The sequence below is a fragment of the Balaenoptera acutorostrata genome, chromosome 5 (assembly GCF_949987535.1).
Source record: "Balaenoptera acutorostrata chromosome 5, mBalAcu1.1, whole genome shotgun sequence".
Classification (NCBI taxonomy): Eukaryota; Metazoa; Chordata; class Mammalia; order Artiodactyla; family Balaenopteridae; genus Balaenoptera; species Balaenoptera acutorostrata.
This window is the reverse complement of record NC_080068.1, coordinates 46,682,159-46,703,526: the sequence shown is the minus strand read 5'-3', so window position 1 is coordinate 46,703,526 and position 21,368 is coordinate 46,682,159. Positions and strand designations below refer to the sequence as shown.

The 21,368-nt window shown below is 50.0% G+C and overlaps 1 protein-coding gene across 4 annotated transcripts; it reads left to right on the top strand.

Moving 5' to 3' along the window:
• The first annotated feature begins 463 nt into the window (after window positions 1–463).
• PRDM8 (PR/SET domain 8) lies at window positions 464–20,156 on the top strand. 4 transcript variants are annotated; one of them, XM_057546226.1, is made up of 7 exons: window positions 464–567; window positions 12,307–12,558; window positions 13,549–13,685; window positions 14,407–14,473; window positions 15,962–16,182; window positions 17,177–17,408; window positions 17,812–20,156. In XM_057546226.1, coding segments are annotated over exons 4-7 (2,070 nt in total). In that variant the 5' UTR covers window positions 464–567; window positions 12,307–12,558; window positions 13,549–13,685; window positions 14,407–14,472; the 3' UTR covers window positions 19,428–20,156. The 4 variants fall into 4 exon arrangements, with proteins under 4 accessions (XP_057402209.1, XP_057402210.1, XP_057402211.1 ...); XM_057546227.1 differs by lacking the exon at window positions 464–567 and adding an exon at window positions 808–867; XM_057546228.1 differs by lacking the exons at window positions 464–567; window positions 12,307–12,558 and having other exon boundaries at window positions 13,467–13,685; window positions 17,815–20,156.
• The last annotated feature ends 1,212 nt before the right edge of the window (window positions 20,157–21,368 follow it).

Sequence of the window (21,368 nt, the reverse complement as noted above, 5' to 3'; positions counted from 1 at the left end):
GGCAGCGGGTATGTGCGCGTCGAGGAGTGTTTTGGTTCCCCACCCCCCACCCCCCGCACACACACACAGCTCTCCACCCGCCAAGGCGAAATAGCTGGTAGGAGGATGGACTGCTACGCGGGTCCCCCGCTCTTTCTGTTAGACCTGCCGGTCAGTACTGCCCCGGAATTCCGGGCGCTTAAAAGGGGCAGACTTCTGCCCCTCCTCACCAGGGGCCATACCTCCTCACGCACACTTCCCCACCACAGCCCCAGGCATCCGCTCCCACGCTCGGACCCTGGCCCCTTGCGCGCCTCGGGCCGAGCCGCCAGGCCCCTTCCTGTGCACCCGCACCTCCGCCCGCTGCCGAGGCTCCAGATGGCGGCTCCTCGCGCGCGGCTCGCGGCCCCTAGACGCCGCCCGGCAGCAGCCGGCGGTCGCTCCCTCCCTCCCAGCTGCTGCGGCTGAGACCTCGACCGCTCGGCGAGGAGGGCGGGATGCTCCGCCGGCTCGGAATGGTGCGGGAGCCGGGCCGCTGAGGGGCGCGCAGGAGCCGCGCCCGCGGGGAAGGAGTCCTGCAGGCCCCAGGTGAGGAGAGCGCGGGGAGGGTGCGGGGAGGGGGAGCCTGCCCGCCGCCTCAGCACCCTCACACCCCCCACCGTCTCCCGACCTTCCTCCCGGCACCACCTCCACGTCCCCGGCGCCGGGGGCCGAGCAGGCGCGGGATCCGAGCACCCGCTGGACCGCCGGGAGCGCCGCCCAGCCGCCAGGAGGGGGCGCCCAGCACCCCGGAGACCGGGCCCGAGGGCGGGCTTCGCCTGGGCATCCCGCCCCAGCCCAGTGGAAGGCTGTCCGGGCCGGAAAGGTGCCCCCTCCTGCTGGAGAGCGGTAATGCCCACCAGCTGCGACCATCCCCTTCCCCATTTACTCCGCTCTCCTCCCTCTGCTCTTCTCTCTCGCTTGCTATTTGCCTCTCTTTTTCTCTTGCTTGCCAGGTTCCCTTTTTTCTCCCCGCCTGCCCCCTTGCATCCTGGACCTTTCCTCTCCTTCCCTGGTTCCTCCAACCGCGCGGTCAGGGTTTGTCCGCCCCCTGGGGCGGTGGCAAGGGGGATGTATTTCGTGCCTAGGCTCTGGCTCGTCTCCACGGGTGCCTCCCGGGTTCCCCCGAAAGCAGCTCTGAGAGTGGTGGCTCGTGGGGCTGAGGTTACTCTCTTCCTGGCCTGGGCCCGGCGACTCTTTCACTGGGGGGGGAGGGGGCTGCGTTTGGGAGCAGCGCTTCCCCTGAATGCGGAGCTCGGAATTCCCTTTACTGGAGGGATGTATGAAGTTCAGCGGCCTGGTACTGAGCACCTTTCTCCCACCCCAGAGTCAGGACACTTCGAGGGCATTTTCCCTTACACAGACCCCTATAAAACCTAAAGTCCGCCTCCCCGGACAGTCCTCACTGCGGTCCTCCGTAGCAGTTGTGCTGGGATGGGGTGGAGGGAGGAAGGCGCTAAAAGGCCGCGGCGCCTGGCGTCGCGCGCCCATCTGACGTCCCCTCTAATCCCCCAGTGCTCTGGCGCGTGCCCACAGACCCTCCGCTCGTCCCTGCTCTCGGTCGTCGGGCATTAGACCCCCGAGAGCACGTTCCGTAAGCTCCCAGCACAAATCCCCTCGGAAACATTAATCACAACCACCAGAGAATGCAAAATGTGTGCCGTGCAGTGTCTGCCTTTTAATCCCGAACGTAATTCTGGAAAGCAGCCTCAGACAGGGGCTCTATTAATCCCTTACACGAGCAAATGCAATCTCTGACCTACTAGACTTGTTTTCCTGCAATTTCACGAAGAGTTAGCCTCGCTAGAGGAATATTGCAAAGAGAAGGAAAACCGTGAGAGGCTTGAGACGCGGCGCAGTGTCGCAATAATGGGGTGCATTTCAGTCAAAAGGCGCTCCTGCAGTGGAGTGGGATCGCCGGCCAGGAGTCCTGACATTCCGCAGGGGCGGCTGCGGAGTGTGTGTGTGTGTGTGTGTGTGTGTGTGTGTGTGTGTGTGTGTGTGTGTGTGTGTGTGTGTGTGTGTTGGGGGGGGGGTGGGACGGGTGGGGCAGAGTTAGGTAGGCGGCAGGCGCCTAGTGAGGTTGGACCCCCGAAAGGAAACCCAGTTCTCTTTCCTCCGGAGGCTTCGGACACAAGTGACCTCATTTAGGGCTGTCCCGTTGCGACGGCGTTAGGGCAGGCGGAGGGGTCAGCTCGCAAGACGGAGGGGTCAGGGTTTCACCCTCTGAGGCCTGTTCCTCGCACTTGAGATTTCACTATCCACTCTCCTGCCGTTCAATCAATCATGTTCCCCTTCTCCATTTTATTCAAAACCGTCTACCAGTTCCCTCATAATCGTAATTTGCACCATTGCCTTTTATCTTTGATTAATTAGGAAATCGAAAAAGATAATGGAGGGTCGGGCCAATAAATTAGCCTTAGAAGCCGACTGACGGACGTCTGGGGCTGCTGTGTGGGTGGGCGCTGTCCGCAGAGGCTGATGGGGGCTGCCGCCGGCCGGGCAGAAAGGGGTTAAGTAAAAGCGCGCGGTGCCTGCAGAGTGGAGAGATCTGCTCTGAGACAAACCCAGTGGCCGCAAGCAAAGACTTCTCCCTTATTCAGTGGAGAGTCTCCAGTGATTTTTAGCTTTTCCTGTTTGGGTCTAGAAAAGGAGAGAGGAGAGGGCTGGGGTAGGGTGAGGGCGGGACTCCTGTTTCTTCCAAAGAGGCCTCCCTTCTAGCGGATGAACAGGTTTAAAGCTTGGTGTCTTTAAGCTGGGGTCTCTTTCTTCCGGGAATATAAAGTTATATTTACTTTTGCACCCTTTCCTTCCCTCTCCACTTGCCTACTAGTCTGAAGGAGGGTGGGAGGAAGGGAAAAAGGAAGAGAGGGAGACAGAGAGAAAGAGAGAGCGATTGAGAGATTCTGCTATTATGATCGAATCAGTAACTCCCTGGCCCAAGAGGAAAGCTCGTGGAGTTGTTCCCTGCCCTCGCCGAGGCGCCAGGCGGGTTCCAGATTCTTCTTTTCGCCCTCCGCGAAATCGATCACGCCTCCCAGACGGCTGAAGGAGAGCACTCACTCTGCCACTCTTCACAGCTTCGCCCCAGCCTCTTTAGCTTCCAATTGAAAACCAATTAAAGGTTTCTATAAATCTGTTAGTTCCCCTTTTATCTGGAGACCCCTGATGCATGCGATATTGCCCTTTAGATGCCTCTTCCGTGTTTTGTTTTACAATTGTTGTATCAATATAATGCGGCCTTTCTTCTCCTGTCTCTATAGATACAGATACACAAGGAAAACCAAAGCTATTCAGTCTCCTCATTTGTCCAGCAGCCTAACAGTGGTGCCCTTTCTCTGCTCTGCTTTCACTGCTTCAGGAGCAGCAGTTATGGTAGAAGCAGATGGCTACTGATTGGGGGAGCTTTGTGGCTCTAATACTGAATACTTTATGGAAAAGGACTTTATCATGCTTCGTTGGGCAGAGGAACAAGGGGATGAGATTTATGGCCAGGAAAAATAAATCTTTTCCAAGTTGCAGCTCCTTCTCACCAGTTGTTGCCTTTGCCCTGGGTGGGGGGCGGGGGGGGGGGCGGGTGTTGAAACACTGAGGACTTGGTTTTATTTCATTTCATTCTCCTTTCTGCTAACACAGTTTTAGTCAGGGTCTGAGAGGAGAGCAGAAGAAGAGCCAGAAGTTTATAAAATACCTTAGATTGCTGTTGCTGCATCAGTATTCTCCGCCGTCAGGAATAAAGCAGAAGGGTATGGTCTTGAATGCTGTTTGGGGCCATGTTTCCCCCAATGTCCTGTTAGTTCCTGGTGAAACATCATCCTCCATTATCCTATTATCTATAGAAAACAAAAAAGCATGTTAGTGCTGCCATCTGAAAAATCAGAAGACACTGGTGTTGAAGGAGTGGGGCAGTGATGAGGCATATGGTGATGCACGTATGCTCCCCTTCTTTGAAAGGCTCTGAGCTCTAAGGATGATTAAGGGATGTCTGTGAATGTGAGCTCCTGGACTCTTAATTGAATTTTCAAGCTTTGGGGAATATACGGATCCCAACCCTCCACTAAAGGCCTAATTCACCCCAAGATAATTCACCCCTGTGTCTTCCCCTCCCACAAGCCAAGACATAATGTCACACAGAAATGCTCGTAACATGGCTACGGGCAGCCAGGTGCAGAGAGATGGAAGACAACCCCAATTCTGGGTCCTCCATTCCATTTCAGACAGACTCCTTGTCTCATGAATATCTGAAATGCCGTTTTTTTACTCAAGAAACATTTGTTGAGCATCTTCCATGTTCTAAGTTCCTTTTCCCTGCCTTTCCTATTCTTTTACCTTGACCCTAGAAACTGAAGAGGAAAGGCCAAGAAGGAAAGGCATGCGGCTTTCAGAAGTGTCACCTACCTTACTGCCACAAGCTGCTTCTTCCCAGTTCTGCGTGCACCACCACCCACACAGCAACATGCACCTTTGCATTTTGCTTCTCTCTGAAGGGGATAAAAAGATTAGGAGAGCTAAGATTTAAAAATTATGTTTACTCAGCATTTCGAAGTAGCAGACACTGAGGTGCTTTAATTAACTGTTTAGGCTCTTACTATGTGCTAGACTAAATGCTCCCATAGGCTTATTGCATTTAATTCTTATGACCCTTTGAGTTAAGTATTATTAACGCTAGCTCACAGATCCCCTTCCTTCACAGGAAACAGAAGAACAGAGAAGTTAACCCAAGCAAGTGGTCCAGCTGGGTTCTGAACCCAGGCTTGCTTTTACAATATTCATAGCCACCCTATGAGACAAATGGTGTTTTTGCTATTCTCCAAATAAGGAAACTAAAGCTCAGAGAGATTAGGTGATTTGCTCAAAGACACACAGCTAGTAGACTGCAGACCTGGGGTTCAAACGTAAGCGTTCAGGATCCCAAACTTTGACCTCTTAACCACTGGTTCCAGGGCCCTTCACAAGAAAGAGCCCACACTGACCTCTGTTGCCTGTCCCTGCCCGGGCAAGAGGTTTCGCAGAGCGTGAGACTGTAGGCTGGGGGCAAACGGACCGCGCCTGCTCAGGGCTGCGGCTGCGCGGAGCCGGCGGGGCCCGGGGAGAAGGCTCTGCCCGGCAGCGCCGCCCCAGAGACTGGGCTCCGTCGGCCGTGCGGCCCACAAGGCCCCGCGCAGACCGCGTGCGGGCGTCTGGGGCGGGGCCGGGGCGGGGCCGCGAGGCTGAGGCCCCGGCGGCAACGCCCGGTCCCGCAGCGCTCCCCAGGCTAGGGTGTGCAGGGGAGGTCCAGGGATGTCCACCCTGCCTCCGGGCCCGCCTGCTCCCGAGCCCCGCAGCTGAGCCCCGGCCTTTGGAGGGAAAAGAAGGGCCGCGCCGCTCCGAGGCCCTGAGCCCTGGTGGGAGCGGGCGACCCAGGCTTCAGGTTTCTGGCCGCGGCACTTGAGCCAATCAGCGATGCGTTCACAGGCTTCTCACCCCACCGGGTCGTAGTGCCCGGACTTCCCTGCGTTTCTAACTTGCGCCGCTGCCAGGTCTAAAGAGAGGACTCACGGCCGGGATGAGGGATGGAAGAAGTCCAATCTCCCAGCCTCCCGGCCGAAAACTGCTCGCTCTTCCGTAAAGTCTGTTCGGACCCTTCCTGTGGCCGTAGAAGGGATTCCTGAACACCTGGACACATTCCTCCCGCCTGCTTATTTTATCCTCCAGTACCTCCTTCCGGTGTTCCTAGAAGCATCGAGAAATCCTCAGCCTTCACTGAGTGGCTTTGAAGGCGGGTGCACAATACGATTTCTGAAAAGGAAGCTGAGGCAGTGTTACTAACAGTAACAGTAGCCAGCACTGAAATCGGTATTTACTGTGTGTCAGGCAGTGTTCTCTGCGCTTGCTAAATACCAACTCGGCCCTCACGGTAACTTCATGAAAAGAGTTGCCTTTATTACCCTCGGTTCACAGAGGAAGGCCTGAAGCACGGACAGGTTAAATTACCTGCCAAGCGTCACGGGCCGGGATTCGAACACAGGTAGCTGCCCTGATGGAGTTGCGGCCTAAACCTGAGTTGTTGGTCGTGCTTGGGTCAGTTCCCTAGACGTCTGAGAATGTTCCTTAATGAAGGCACTGAGACCTCTCTGGGATGGCCAAGGCTGAAATGAAACTAACCCCGGCTCTTGGAAGTATCCCTTACCATCTGCTCAGCAACTGGCTTTCAAAAGCGCGCTAGCCCTCGTTCCCTCACCGAGTCCTTACCGCGACCCGGGAGGCAGCTCTTGCCAGCCTTAGCCTGCCTGAGGAGGAAATCCAAGGCTGGGAGAGGTCACTGGCAGCCCAGCTAGTGAGACATCAGAACACAGACCCCGTGCCCTGGGAAAGGGGGGCGGGGGAGGGGGGCGGCGGCCGAGGACCGCGCAAGGGGCTGGAGGGGGGAGGTGGAGGGAGGGAGCTGGTGTATGCGAAAGCCCAGCGCTCGGGAAGCCTTTCCACACAGAAAGCAGTCGCTTAGCAGGAGGCCAGAGTTGGCACTAATTCCGCGGAGGCGGTAGGAGGCTGGAGACCACGGAAAACTTGGAGGAGAGGAGGCTTAACTCCACTTGCTCCCAGCTTAGTCCAGGGCGTGTCTGTCGCGCGCTGAGAGCGCTGCGTGGCTTCTTCTTGCCGCATGTTCCAGGTTTGCTAGCGCTGCTTCTAAAAGAGTAACCCTCCGCTGAAGGCTTGTTTGGTTCCGCCCAGGTCCTGTCCAGTGTCACTCCTTGGTGACTCATCCCAAATGTAGTGGGAGTGTTGTCTGCCCTTTGTGTTACTGTCCGGGTAATGCCCTCCCTGGGTCTCTCGCAGGGAGACCTCCTTAGCCCACATCTAAGCCCGTCTCTGTCATTTGGCCTTCTCTGTACTCTTAGCTCTACTGAGACATAGACACAGGAGATCCAGACATCAGGAATGGTCTGCGGCTTGCAAGCACTTCCCTGCCTTGCTTTGAGGCCCAAACTCAGCTGTCAGTGACTTTAGCGATAGAAGAACTAATTCAGTCCCCCAGGTAAGAAATGGAACCGGCCACACTCTCAGAGCATTGACTTTCCCCAGGACATTTTCCCAAGTTCAGAGGATCCCTGGAAACGTTGACTTCCTAGTGCCTCAGGTAAACTGACTCTAGCATGTAGATAATGCTATGGGGCATCTGATCACATACACAAGGTACTTGTTACTAAAATCATATGTATAAAATATATTCTTTAGAACTCTATTGTTTTGCCTCTCCAAGACCAATTGCTCTCCTGTATGACTTCACACATTTTCTCAAAACCGTCTTACATGAAAACATGCGACAAGGAGAAATGACTGCTTTGTAGACATGCAGCCAAGAAAAATATCTCTCTGTAATACACACACACACACACACACAACCATGTCTGATCAGGTATAAAATTGTTCAGACCTAAATTGAATTCTAGGCCTTCAGGAAACTGAACATTCAGGTCTTTAAAGTCAATATGTTTATTCTTCTTAGGATTGTGTGAATGATTTGTTTGACAATTCTGGATATTATTTATTTTTAAAATATGGATTTTCCTTAAAACTTTAGAGGACATTATTAATTATATCTTGGTTACCTTTATATTACATCACCAGAAGACTGGCAAATCATTTGGGAATTGGCTTTTCAATAAGTAGGTACAAGAGAACAAATATAAGTTTCAATCCCCCTGCCTATTATTTTTGCCACTTTGTAATGTATATACAATATTGTTTATAGTAGTGTTGCTATTACTGTTGCTTGTGACAAGCTGATCTTTGAATTCCTTAAGAGACCACTTCTCCAAGTATTAGAATTGAAGAAAACCTACTCTGGTAGTTTTTTAGTGCTTATGCAAATCTGTTAAAAGCTATAGGCCTTCCATATAATATTTGGGGAGACATTCCCACATTGATGCTAGATCAATACCCCTGTATTAAATCATGGAATACCTGCAGTTAATTTGAATTGAAATCGTAAAAGATAATTTTGACTCAATCCAATTTGCAAGATGACCAGGAAACAGTTTGGGTATGAGAACACAGTTTGTGGAAAAAATGAAACTATTTCCAAGGCTCTAACAAAGAAATGTGAATCATCACTGTTGTGGTCACTGATTGATATCTACTCCTCCAAGCCTTTTCATTCCTTTTCTTTTTTGCCTCTCTTTTCCTCAGAGAAAATCAGATGTCCCTCTCCTCAGGCTTCAGGAAAGTATGCCATGGACAGATTCTGAGCTAGAAAGTCCCGGGCATGTGTGCATTCTGAGTAGGCCCCCTTCCCAGCAGAGAATGCTGCTCATTCCCCAGCAGCCCAATTTACAATCTAAGTCCATACTTTCGAGGGCTAGCTTCGACCAGGTTCCAGGGAGTCGAATCTGCCTAGTATGAACCCACTGTTTCAATAAGCACCTCTCTTTTAACTCAGGAATTGCACACAGCCTAAAATAAAGAGGGAAAGAGGTGGAACTCAGGTACCACTGAGTATTGGGATAATGTCCCTTCTCCTGGCTGTGTAAAGAAATTTGATGTAGAGCTTCTGAACTTGGTGACATTCCTAAGGCCTAGAGTCAGTCTTCTCAAAATCTGATGTTCCCTCCAATTTGAGACTGCTAGACACCCCTTGGTCCCCTGTCTGCCTGGAAAGCCTGGCCCAGAGAGTGAGGTGGCTCAGAGGGGCTGACTATGCCCTGTCCACCATTTCCTTCCTCCTACCCTACTCCTCCTACTAAGATACGTTCAAGGGCTGTGTGTATGATTCTGGGAAGGACTTTGTAACCTGAAGATTTGACAGAAAATTCCTTGCTAGACCTCTAGATATTCATCTGGGGAGGGGTATAAAATCTGGGAGAATCCAGGGGGTCAGGATGCTGCATATTAGATCTGGTTCACTGGTTACATTCACATAGGTGAGCATGAGACATTGGTTTCAGATCTGTAGTAGTTGCCTTCAGTATTACCACAGTTTGCTTGCCCTGCTGGAAGTCATTCTCAGAAGCCATTAAGCCAGCTGACTACAACTTAGATCCAGGAGAGAAAATGAATTACACAAAGCTCTCAAAGGCTATTCAGCTTGAAGCTGAACTCCAACAAAAGGAAGGGCAAGTGGAACTTGAGATCCCTCAGAGAGAAGGTTTTAAACTTGAGAAATGTAGGTTATAACTATAATGATGATAGCTTTAGTAGCAGCAGGATGAAGAACAGTTACCATTTATTGAGAAAGAGGAAAAGCTGAAAAGAGAAAAATGTGAGTCAGGAATAATGATCCCTGCAGTTGGAAGCCTGGAGTCCCTCCTCACAGGCTACAAAATTATCCATCCTTTGAGTCTCTGGCTGTCCAAGAATGAGCCTGGGAAACCATTTATGACCTATTGAACCAACTGTAACTCTTGGTGAGGAGCGGACCCATACTGAAATTGCCATGAATACTTATAAAAAACAAAGTGCCCCCTCCCCATCCCTGTAAACCATTATCCCGCTCAGTAAGTCTGCCTCTTCTTGCCTCTAAGTTATCCCTTAGAAAGTTCCTTACCCTCCTTGGTGAGGCTAGGGCAATGCAACACCCCTCCATGAAGTTCCTTTCTCTGCCTCCCCCAATCTCCTCATAGCCCCTTCCAGAGACCTCCCTGTAGGAAATTCATAAGTTTAGGAAAAAGTCTCCACCATCTATCTGCTTCTTTGGCATCCTCTTGTCTTCCAATGTGTAAATATATATAATATTATATGCATATATATATATATATTTTTAAACTGAGACTTTGCTGGTGTAGTGCTTTGGTGATACGATTAGAGGGGGATGAGCCAGGACCTAGAAAGTGATAGAGAAAGAAAAATAATGTGTTTTCATTCTTATAAAGTATTAATCCTTCTGCGTGAGTTATTCGTAGAGACTTTACCTGCTTCCTATTACAGAAGTTGAGATATTTGGGACCCCCTTTCTCTACCCTGGGAGGAGAAACGACATTTCCATTCTAATGCTCTCAAGAATCAGATTTCCTTTCTTACCCTTTCTCCACCCTCTCACTTAGGTCATAAAAGGCACCACCTCGGGAATCATTCACCAACCTCTCTCCAGTCTTCTCTTCTAAAACAATACTGCAGTTGTCTACACATGTATTTTTTGCCATAACTGCAAGAAGCCTTGTTAAAGTGGGGCAAGGCAAAAATACCTTCACTCTTCATAGTCATCCCTCTAATCATTGAATTGGAAATAAAATCCCAGGGAAGAGAGCTCCAAATATATGCATAAACCCATTGTTCCATGTGAATTATATAAAACTATTGGCCGAGATGCATCTTTATAGTATTGTTTTAGGCTGAATAAATGCCTCAACTCTTCATTTGGTACCAGTGAATTCCAGTAAGAAATAATGCAGAATGATTTCAAAGTGGCTTATGCACCATTTTAGCCCATAAATTTCTTTAAAAAAAATAAAAGTAATCTGTAGATTTTAGTAACCTCCAATTAACAATTTTCATTTAGACCATTTATATCACCTAGCGAAATGTGTATCACTTAAAGTACTGGGAAACCCTCAAAGTAGGAATTTCAAACTTACTCTTACCTGTATTTGTGGGTTTGTGGTTGTTGTGTGAATCATTTAATACATAAGACAAAGAGTTGGTTGGACTCATAAAATGTAGGAAATTTTTTTATCTGGGGATTTATATCTAAAATCAGCAGCAGAAATCTAATTAGGGGGCAGGTAAGTGAAACTAAGAGGAAATATCATCTGATGGCCAGATTCTCAATACATCTCTCCCCTCTTTGATATATAGAATCTTAGTTAGTTTCTAGCTTGAGATTTGGAAAGTCAAGCTCCCTCACCCCCAATTTAAGTACCAGAAACATCTGTTATTTTATACAAATTGGAGTCTAGGTTTCAGTACCTCAAAGGAGACATAGTCTAAGTGCCCTTTATATTTAAGAAAGGAAAGGCCAGGGAAAAGAAAAGTGCCTGCCGTTTAGATTTTAAGGTTTTCCAGAATGCTTATATTCTGGGGTGGATGCTTTTAAATTTACAATATGTAAGAGGATTTTTAAAAAGTGTCTGTGCATGGACTGATGACTTTTCCTGGGAAAGGCAAACTTCCTATTCTCTTTTAAAAACAAAAACAAACAAAAAGCAAAAGAAGGCCCTAAGGAGTGTTTTGTTCTACAGTTTAGGAATTAGGTTTGAAGACACAGCACTCCTCCCCCCTGCCCACATACACACCTTTGCTGTAGTTTCTAAGGGACCACAACCCTCTTACGGCTACTTCTGTATCTTAATTTGCTGTTGTTTACACCTGTGTGTCACCTGTCCTTTCTTTTTCCTTCTCTGAATTCACTTAAGTGAATTCTTCAACACTGCAAGTTATTTTTCAGATGTTTAAGGCAATTCTTTTGACATTTCTAATCCCATCACCCTTTCTTTAAACAAGTGATGGGGGGGGATGCATGTGTGTGAGTGAGATGGGGGGAGTAATGAATGGAGTATCCAGGTATAAGCCAATTGGTGGCTAAATACCTTGCAGAGTCTTATATAGAGACATGTGAGAGCCCTCAGCATTAAGCTTTGGTCATTACATGAGTTGCCCTTGAGCAAACTATTTTAAAGTGTGCACATGTGCATAAGAGAAATGATATGTTAAGATGAAAGACAACTGTAGTTTGAGAAGGTTTCTTTGAAAACTCAATAGCTAACCTGAAACTTTAAGGGAGAATTCTTCCTTTACTTCCTAGTATATGGAGATTTTGCAACCCTTCTTTCTCCAAGTCCCAGCTTAATCCTAGACAACGGCTCTGTCTGATCAGAAGGACTCTGAACTTATGTGGGGGCCGGATGAAAAGAGAAGGGGAGGGAGAGAGAGAGAGACAGAAGGAGGGAGGGAGGCAGAGAGAGAGAAAGGAGAATTCGGTGGGAAATTCCTCGCACTTTTTTTTTTTTTTTTCTCCTCTGCAAAATCCTTTCCAAGCTTCCTTGTATGGCAGGCGCCAGCGAAGAAAGGCGCTCCGTGCCTGGTTGCCTGGGTTCCGGAGGGAGGTCTCTGAGCCACGGGAGCATCAGAGTAACACTGCACACACCTTTTCCTTTGAGGCTGCTCTTTGCCAACCCCCAGTCCACTTACCTTATTTAAACACTGGCTAAAAACTAGGCTGTCTCCTCAAGTCGTGGGTCTGCTTTGTCCACTGTAGCGGCTACACGTCCGATCTATCCTAAAGCTAACTGACTGCCCTCTTCAATGTAGTGGTGTTATGGATGAGGCTGAAGGAGTGGGACTGTCTATACCACTCAAAGGTCTTTCTTCCCTTAGGAGCAGAGAGTTAAATGTCGAAAATGAACCCCGAGATCCCCCAGCGAAGATGTGTTGCGGGCCGCTGTTGAAGGAGTCAACTTTCAGGCTGTTAAAGACCTCAAGTCATTAGCATCAGCTGCTGCGCTAAAGGGGCCAGCCAGCGCCTCTAAGTGGCTTAGCGCACAAACGAGGCTCCCGAGACGGCGTCGGCCACTCCATCCACTCTTCCACCACCTGCTGGACGTGAAAAGCTCTCCGGAGCCCATCTCGGTAATAATTTGTACTTTAACTCACCCTTCCCACCCCCGGGGGGGTCTTAGACTACCTCCCTCCCCGGCAAGGGGCCCCCTTGGGGATTATGCAGAACGCGCCAGGCTGAAGGCGGAAGAGCCGGAAAAGCTGGAGTCCCGTAACCTGGGTTTTTCCCACCAGTCCCCTCCTCACCCCTTCCCCCGCCCAGGTGAGTGTGTGCTGGGACCAAAAGACCCTTGTAAATCCCTTTCGGAGGTCTGGTGGCGTCCCTACTCCATCCCTCTTACCCATCTCTGTGTTCAAGGAAACACTGAGCCAAGTTCTCACCTAAGCGCACCCTTTCTGAATCTTGCTCGTGAGGGCTTGGTAGTGTGAGCGCTCCTGGAGAGAGCTGACGCCGGTTTATCACCCCCAGGCGACTAGCTGCTCGTGTCAGCCGCGGCTGGAGGGCCAGAGAATCCCTCGGGGCTAAACCGCAGCCCCCTTTCCCTTCACAGAACTCAGGTTCAGGCAATGCGCGCGGGATCCGTGCGCGCGCTGTGTGGCCAGCTGTCTGCCAGAGGTTCTCCAGGTGCCAAGCGAAACGGCAAAAGGCCCTCTCCAGGTCTTTTGGTACTTCCCTTTCCGACCCCAAAACTGATCCCTCCCCTCCCCATCACCACCACCACTCTCAGAGGGCCGAAGCTTTAGGAGGAGGCGGGCCGGGCCGCGCTCGGAGAGGCGTTGCCACTTGGGGAAAGCGCTCGGGGCTGCGGGGCGCGGGCAGGCCGGAGAGAACGTTTCCAGGCAGGCGGCGCCGCCGTAGGGAGCGCCCAGACCAGCAAAGAGTTAAAGGGAGGGGACGTGGGCTGTCACGCGTCATTGGGCAGATTATGTGCAGCAAACAAAAAGTGTGTGTCTGCGTGCCAGTCAGTCACTGCATCGGGTCCATCTGTACAACTCTCTCTCTCTCACTCTCCCCTCATTTCTCTCTCCACGTCTCTCCGTCTCTCTCTCTCCTCTCTTTAGGCAGAACCTACAAGACAGCAACACCAACACCTCTTGACATGGAAATACACTGATACAGTAGGCAAAAGAAACACTCGATTGCATCTCCCGGTTCCAGGTGGCCTTATTTGGGCGATTTGATCCTGACCTTATTCCTGGTAAGTCTATTTGCATTGATGGGAGAGGAGGATGGGAGGAAGGCAGGTTTGGTGGGGAGAGTGGAAAATTTTGTCCTCCGTCTTCTCATTATCCAGAAAGGGGGGGGGGGGATAATTATTGACGGGATCTCTACTGCCAATAGGGTTATACAAAGGGAGGAGGGGTGGAGAGCCCTTTGGCGAAGAAGCCAGCGACTGGGGAGCGCGCGGCCGCCAGACAATGCCTGCCTACGGGGGAGGGCGAACGGCCGGCGGCAGCGACGGCTTTCGGCGAGCCCAGCGGGCTCTGGGAGGATCCCCCGGGCGTCTGAGAACCCGGGCTTAGAGGAGGATGCAGAACTGTGAAAGATTGGGTGGCAAAGGCGACCGCGCGCGGGCGGCAGAGCCCAGGCTCTCGCCCAGCTGTATTGTGACCGACTCGAGGCTCGTGGCGGCCGCCGCGGCGACGCGAACCCCTATTAGCGCGGCGTAGCGAGGATCTTTTCACCGTATTGTTAGGTAGAACTGCATTTTAATGATTGGTCCCTGCTGTTGCCCGAAGTGACGGGGCGACCTCTCGGCACAATGAAACGCTTGTGTGAAAGAGACTTTTAAAAGGAAGAGAAAAATTGGAGCATAAAACGCTGAATTGAGGTAATTGAAAAGGAGAGAATAGGATTCCGTTGAAAAGGAGGTTCTGAGAGATTCTGAGGGATTTTTTAAAATGTATTTAAATTTGCAGTTGGAAATCAGAACGGCTACCTTGTGTTGGGTAAAATGCCCAGGGATAGATGCTGTAGCATAATAAAGTAAGTTTCTACTGTATGGATGTTTTCTCTTATTCCTGCCTGGCATATACAGCCCATACTTGACATTTGGGGGATGTAGCAGAGTGAATGGAAAAGAGGCTGACCAAAGTTTCATGCTCTGTTAGCTGGAAAGAAAAAAAAAAAATAAAAGCACTACCTTGTAATCACATTTGCAAGATTAATTGGTTAATAGACATTAAGATAAAAATGGACATGACTAATATTATTCCATGAAGAACAGCTTCTTAGGAAAAGAATTAGCTTTCCCTTTCCTGCTACTTAAATTGTACAAAATATGCTTAAATAACTGCCTATGCAGACGTTATTAGGGAAAAAAACCAACTTGGAGGAATCTTTTAATCAGTCAGAAAGAGTAAACAACGCAGTTAGTTTAAAGCCACTTTAAAATTTAAATATCTGTTTTGTTTGTTTGTTTAATGATAAGTCTTGTGGGGGGGTGTCCAGTGGCAAAGAAAGGAAAATGTCTCCTTATGACAGCTTAATAATAGAGAAATCTCCATCGGGGCATCACTTTCTGAACTGCTGCGGATTAAACAGCTGGAGAGCCCACCGAGGTCTACTCAAGCGGGGCTGCCCCCTCTTGCCCAGACAAGGTCCTATCTGGGGGAGAGAGCATTCACCAATCATTACACACGCGGTATTTCAGACCGGGGACCCTTCAGTCCTGCCTTATACCTGCACACTTCATGAGGCACATGTGACTCTATCCACCCCCTTGTATAACAAGGTAACTGGGATTCACCCTCATCCATAAATAAGCATGTCTAGAAAAAAATAATTACCTCTGCTTGCTGCTTTTAATTAAAGCCCTCGGAGGGACAGTGTTGGATTATGGTAATGAGCAGACACACGTCCCCTCTTGTAGGCTGCAGAGAAAGGTTAGCTGACATGGAATCAGTGGCCCTGACACTCTACTTGAAATCCATTCGCCATGCTCCGCTGTCTCCGCCTGCTCGCTAATGCTGCTCCCCTCTTTGGAAGAAAAAATAGAATAAAATCAGCTCCCCGGCACCCAGTTCAATACCTAAGAGTAGAAGAGAGGAGCTTTTTCCCAAGGGTTAGAAGTTTCTCTCAGTCTGGAAAGTCTATAGGCTAGTAAAAAATCCTATTGTTCTCCCCTTCTTTCTCCCTCCCCCCATCCTGCCCCATCCTCCCCCAAGGTAATGAAAAAAGCCATCTTCTCTTTCCTAGCCTAGTTTTTCTTTCTCTCTAGCAGTCAGTCCGCTCTGAGCTCCCCCATCACAATTTTTTTTTTAATTTTTAAAGGAAAAGAAAGTACTCTTCGTTGGCATCTTTGTAATATGCCAGATTTAATCTGCCGTTGGCTTTATTTTTGAAATAATAGCGATGCAAAAACCAGGCAAATTCAAGAAAAATCTGTCTAGTAGTCAAAACGTTCTGCCTGGATTCATAGAGGCAAAAGGAGTAATGTAACTCGCTTCAACTGTCCTGTGTATCTGTCTTCAGTGATGGAGGATTCGGGCATCCAGAGAGGCATCTGGGATGGAGATGCCAAAGCTGTCCAACAATGTCTGACAGATATTTTTACCAGCGTTTACACCACCTGCGACATCCCTGAGAATGCTATATTTGGTCCCTGCATCCTGAGCCATACTTCCCTGTACGACAGCATAGCTTTCATAGCTCTCAAGTCCACCGACAAGAGAACAGTCCCTTATATCTTCCGGGTAAGTCTTGGCCAATGCTGTGTAGGGTTATGAAGGTAATATCCTCTTGAAAGTGGACTAAGAATCATTCTAATGACAAGCTGAGACAGGTTCTGAATGTAGAAAATGCAATGATATGTGCCATTCTATTTTATACACCAAAAATTAGAAAAGGAAAATTAAACTCAAAAGTATTGTCAACTGATTTTCCGAAATAAGTGACAAAATTTGATTTTGAATGCCAGATATGTCTAAATCAGTGCCTCAATTCTGGACTTTCCTGGAGATGAACACCACTTCCTTAACATTTTGGGAGGTTTCACTAGGGTTGAGGCTATTTGCATACTAAGTACTTGCTATAAGTACTTTTATTATAAATATTCGGTGCATTTGCCTTCCTATCCCAGAGGCCTCTTGTTCCCTGGAATATTACTCTTTCTGGTTAAGCTAGCTAGTGCCTAGAGTTTGTATTTAAATAAAAATGTTAATGTTTTGACAATAAAACATCATTAAAGTCATATGTTTGAGTGTGAAAAGTCCTCTCACTTCCTATTCTTTCTTTACAAAGAACTATTAATTGTTTAAGCCAAAATTAGGAAGATGAGTGAATGTCACAGAATAATTTTTAAAGCCTACGCCTGCTTTTTACTTCTAAAACAGAGAAAATTCCCCATACTTTTGCAACGTGGGATAATTTAGCAATCAATTCTCAAGAGGTTAACACTAATTTGAATTGTAAGAAGAAATTTGCTAATTTGGTGTTCAACCAATATATGACGACTTAAATAATCTACATAATTGATGCAGCTTTCTAGGAACGTTACCTTGCCTGCCGGCCACAAACATGAGGATGGATGTCAACTCGGGTCAAGTTTTTGGAAGCTTGACCTCAGATAATTCTTTGGGAAAGAATAACAGAGGAAATGGCCCTGGCTCCTGTGGCTTCATTCTCTCACAAGAGTCTGCCTCCCTCATCCCCTTCCTTCTTGCATTCTTTCTTTTTTCTAAACTGTAGGTAGACACCTCAGCGGCGAATGGTTCCTCAGAAGGTCTTATGTGGCTGCGTTTGGTCCAGTCAGCCAGAGATAAAGAAGAGCAGAACCTTGAAGCCTACATAAAAAACGGACAGCTGTTTTACCGCTCTCTCCGCAGGATTGCCAAAGATGAGGAGTTACTAGTTTGGTACGGGAAAGAACTGACTGAGTTACTCTTGCTCTGCCCCTCTAGATCCCACAGCAAAATGAATGGTAGGTTGGCTCTCGACCTGCGTCTGGGCCCTTAGCTAGGGGGGGAGCGACGCAGGGAGCGGCGGGGCTCACTCTGGCGCCTCGGCGCGCCTTTCCTCCCTTGGAGTGCCTCAGAGAGAGCTTCTGAGATATAGTCCGGAATGAAGCTGGGGCAGCTAGGTGAGGATAGCTCGGGGCACGCTTGGCTTAATGACTGCACTCCCCCCAAAGCAGGAGGGGAAGTTAGATCGGGTCTTTCACGATGCTCTGTACTCAGGCACTCAGGCCCTGAGAGGCGAAGGTGGATTTGTGAAGGGGGTGATGGCAAACTGGCCTAGAGACGATGCTGAGTAATCATGTGGTGTGTGTGTGTGTGTGTGTGTGCGCGCGCGCGCTTGTGTGTATGTGGTGTTTGCTCACTAAGCAGGGTCGTCCCCTTACACATGCCTGGAATGCAGCCAACGTTTCCAGTTTGAGTTTCCCTATGTGGCGCATCTGCGCTTCCGCTGCCCCAAGAGACTTCACAGCGTTGATGTGAGCCCCCGAGAGGAGCAAGGCAGCGGCGTGGGCACCAAGGATCACGGGGGCGGCGGCGGCGGCAAGGACCAGCAGCCGCCGCAGCCACAGGAGGCACCCTTGGGTCCCAGCCCCAAGTTCTGCAAAGCCGGCCCGGTCCACCACTACCCGGCGCCCTCCCCCGAGGGCGGTAACCCGCCTGCGGCTGGCGGCGGCGGCGGCAGCAGCGCGAAGCCGTCCACGGACTTTCACAACCTGGCGCGGGAGCTGGAGAACTCCGGGGGAGCCAGCAGCTGCTCCCCAGTGCGGAGCCTCAGCGGCGGCAGCGACCACCAGGAGGCGGAGCTGAGTCCCGACGGCAATGCCGCGGGCGTGGGCAAAGGGAAGAGGAAATTCCCGGAGGAGGCGGCGGAGGGCGGCGGCGGCGGCGCCGGGCTGGTGGGGGGCCGGGGCCGCTTCGCCGAGCGGCCCCCGCCCGCCTCCAAGGAGGACCTGGTGTGCACGCCCCAACAGTACCGCGCCTCGGGCAGCTACTTCGGCCTGGAAGAGAACAGCCGCCTCTTCGCGCCGCCCAGCCCGGAGACAGGCGAGGCGAAGCGCAGCGCCTTCGTGGAGGTGAAGAAGGCGGCCCGAGCGGCCGGTGTGCAGGAGGAGGCGGCCGCCGACGGCGGGAGCACGGCCGCCGAGGAGCAGGACGCGGGCGGCGGCGGCTCCGCCACGCCCGTGGCCGCGTCGCCGGCCGGCTCCGAGAAGCTGCTGGCCCCGCGGCCCGGGGGAGCGCTGCCCGGCCGGCTGGAGGGCGGCAGCCCGGCGCGGGGCAGCGCCTTCACCTCTGTGCAGCAGCTGGGCGCGGGCGGCAACGGCGCAGGGGGCGGTGCAGGCGCTGGGGCCGCGGGCGGGGCGGGCGGCGGCCAGGGCGCCGCGTCGGACGAGCGCAAAAGCGCCTTCTCGCAGCCGGCGCGCTCCTTCTCTCAGCTGTCCCCGCTGGTGCTGGGCCAGAAGCTGAGCGCGCTCGAGCCCTGCCACCCCGGAGACGGTGTGGGCCCCACCAGACTGTACCCCGCCGCCTCCGATCCTCTGGCCGTGAAGCTCCAAGGAGCTGCGGACCTGAACGGAGGTTGCGGGTCCCTGCCGAGCGGCGGTGGCGGCGGCGGCGGTGGGCTGCCCAAACAGAGCCCTTTCCTCTACGCCACCGCCTTCTGGCCCAAGAGCTCCGCCGCCGCGGCGGCCGCGGCGGCTGCGGCCGCGGGGCCCCTGCAGTTGCAGCTGCCCTCGGCGCTCACGCTGCTGCCGCCCTCCTTCACCTCTCTGTGTCTGCCCGCGCAGAACTGGTGCGCCAAGTGCAATGCCTCCTTCCGCATGACCTCCGACCTGGTGTACCACATGAGGTCGCATCACAAAAAGGAGTACGCCATGGAGCCCTTGGTGAAGCGAAGACGGGAGGAGAAACTCAAGTGCCCCATCTGCAACGAGTCCTTCAGGGAGCGCCACCACCTCTCCAGGCACATGACCTCGCATAATTGACACGGAAAGGACTCCAGCTTTCCACGCGCGCACACGCACAGTCGAGCCCTGCAGGAGCAAACACACGAGGACATGCACCACCTCCTTGTGACCTGAAACATCGCACCCAGACACACACACACACACACACACACACACACACTCACACACGTGCTCTGCCCCCAACCTTTACATCCAAGTGTTTACCCGTGACCTACACTACACACACACACACGAACACACACAAGAGACAAGATGGTGGATTTTTGATTGGGTGGGGTGTTTAAGAGCTTTTCTTTTGAATGCACGTATTTTCACTTTCCCCAAAACAAAGTACATTTTTTAAAATGTCATATATTGCAACATATTGATGCATTTGTCATACGTTTCTACTTAAATTATTAAGCACTTACGATTTAGATGGAATAATATGTAAGGGCAAAATTTATTTTAGATATAAAGTAAAGGAGGAGTGTGAGATGCTTTCTGCATTTCTTGATTACAGTTTGTGTTCCTACAAAAATAAGCAAAACAAATAAAAAGGGGGTCACCATTCAATTTAAGTTTCCAGGGGGAAGTGCATGTATCATGAAATGATTATGGACTTCAATGAAGAATGTCATCATTATGTAAATATGTATTTCCTTTGAATACAAAGTGTAATTTTGTGCCAGTGAAATGGAGTCTGAATAGTTATGTGTTTCTTTTATCCCTGGAAAGATTTATTAAACTTTATATAGATTATCTGGATATGTTGGATGCTTTGACAATAAATGACTATTTTCTTCAAAGCAATTATTGGGAAGGTGTTTTAAAATGTTTTTTGTAGCTAAGGGCTACACTCTGAATAGATACCACATATTTTCATTGAGTGCCCAAAAAGAAGGGGAAGAAACTTCAGAACAGAGGAATGATAAACCCTACACCACCTGCATTATTTACTCTAAGCCAGTTTTGAGCGTAAAAGTGAGAAGACAAAGTTTGATTATTATTTGGAAAATCTTTATCTGGAGAGTGTTGAGCTTCTTGATCAAAGGACCATTCATCTAAACAAAGATGCCTGCCATGAAGCTAACCTGTCCCTGGGATGTCATCATTCTTTTCAGCAGCAGGATAACTAGCATTTTCACAAGTGGCCAAAGACAAACAATTTTCAGACCTGGATCAGGGAGACCAGGTGAAAAGCCCACTTTAGGTTCTACTAGTGATGCCTACATGGAAGAGTATCTTGTGCTCTAGGACCCTTCAGCTTTCTGTCATTACCCATTAAGAGACCCTATGGAGAGCTTCTTTAGAAACCAAGGTGAAATGGCCATGGTAGTCTATGTATTGGCCCAGCTTTCCCTGCACAGACTTGAACAGCTGCACAGCCTCTGGAAAAAAAACTAACCCTAGAGCATTACAATACAGAAGACCTTGAGAACTTTCCTCCTCTCCCTGCCCTTCCTCTTATGAAATGTCCCTCTGTACTCTTCATATACTTACAACAGTTCTGAAACAGAGTGTATGTATGTAGGTGTATGTGGTATGTCCAGAAACCAGTAGATGCAAAACCAAATGAATGATGATCCTTTAGGTCTTAGGGTAGCATGTACTTAATCCATGGACATCTTCAGAGTCACTCCATAGCTGCTCTAGAAACGAATATTACACTGTTTTATCTATCACATGAGGTGTTCTTTCCCATTTGTAATTCCTTTCTTCATATCTTGCCAACCCTCCCCTATGTCAGAAGAAGGATATTTGTGAAAAGGTCTGAAATGTGAAACTTGTACAAGGTCTCATTGCAGGCCTTCGATGGTTTTCCCTAAAAGGATTTTGAAGCCTTCATTATCTTAAGAGGACTACATAATGAGTTACCATTAGGCAGGTAGAGACCAGGGGTAAGGCAAAGAGATGTATCCATAGTGTGACCAAGATTGGTGGAAAAAGCAGGTTGACTTTCTTAAGATTATCCAAGTA

Excerpts from the sequence above, each read along its gene's own strand:
- PRDM8 (XM_057546226.1), top strand. Across the intron at positions 16,183-17,176 it reads CAGTCCCTTATATCTTCCGG|GTAGACACCTCAGCGGCGAA; the intron begins GTAAGTCTTGGC and ends TCTAAACTGTAG. Across the intron at positions 17,409-17,811 it reads ATCCCACAGCAAAATGAATG|CAGGGTCGTCCCCTTACACA; the intron begins GTAGGTTGGCTC and ends TTGCTCACTAAG.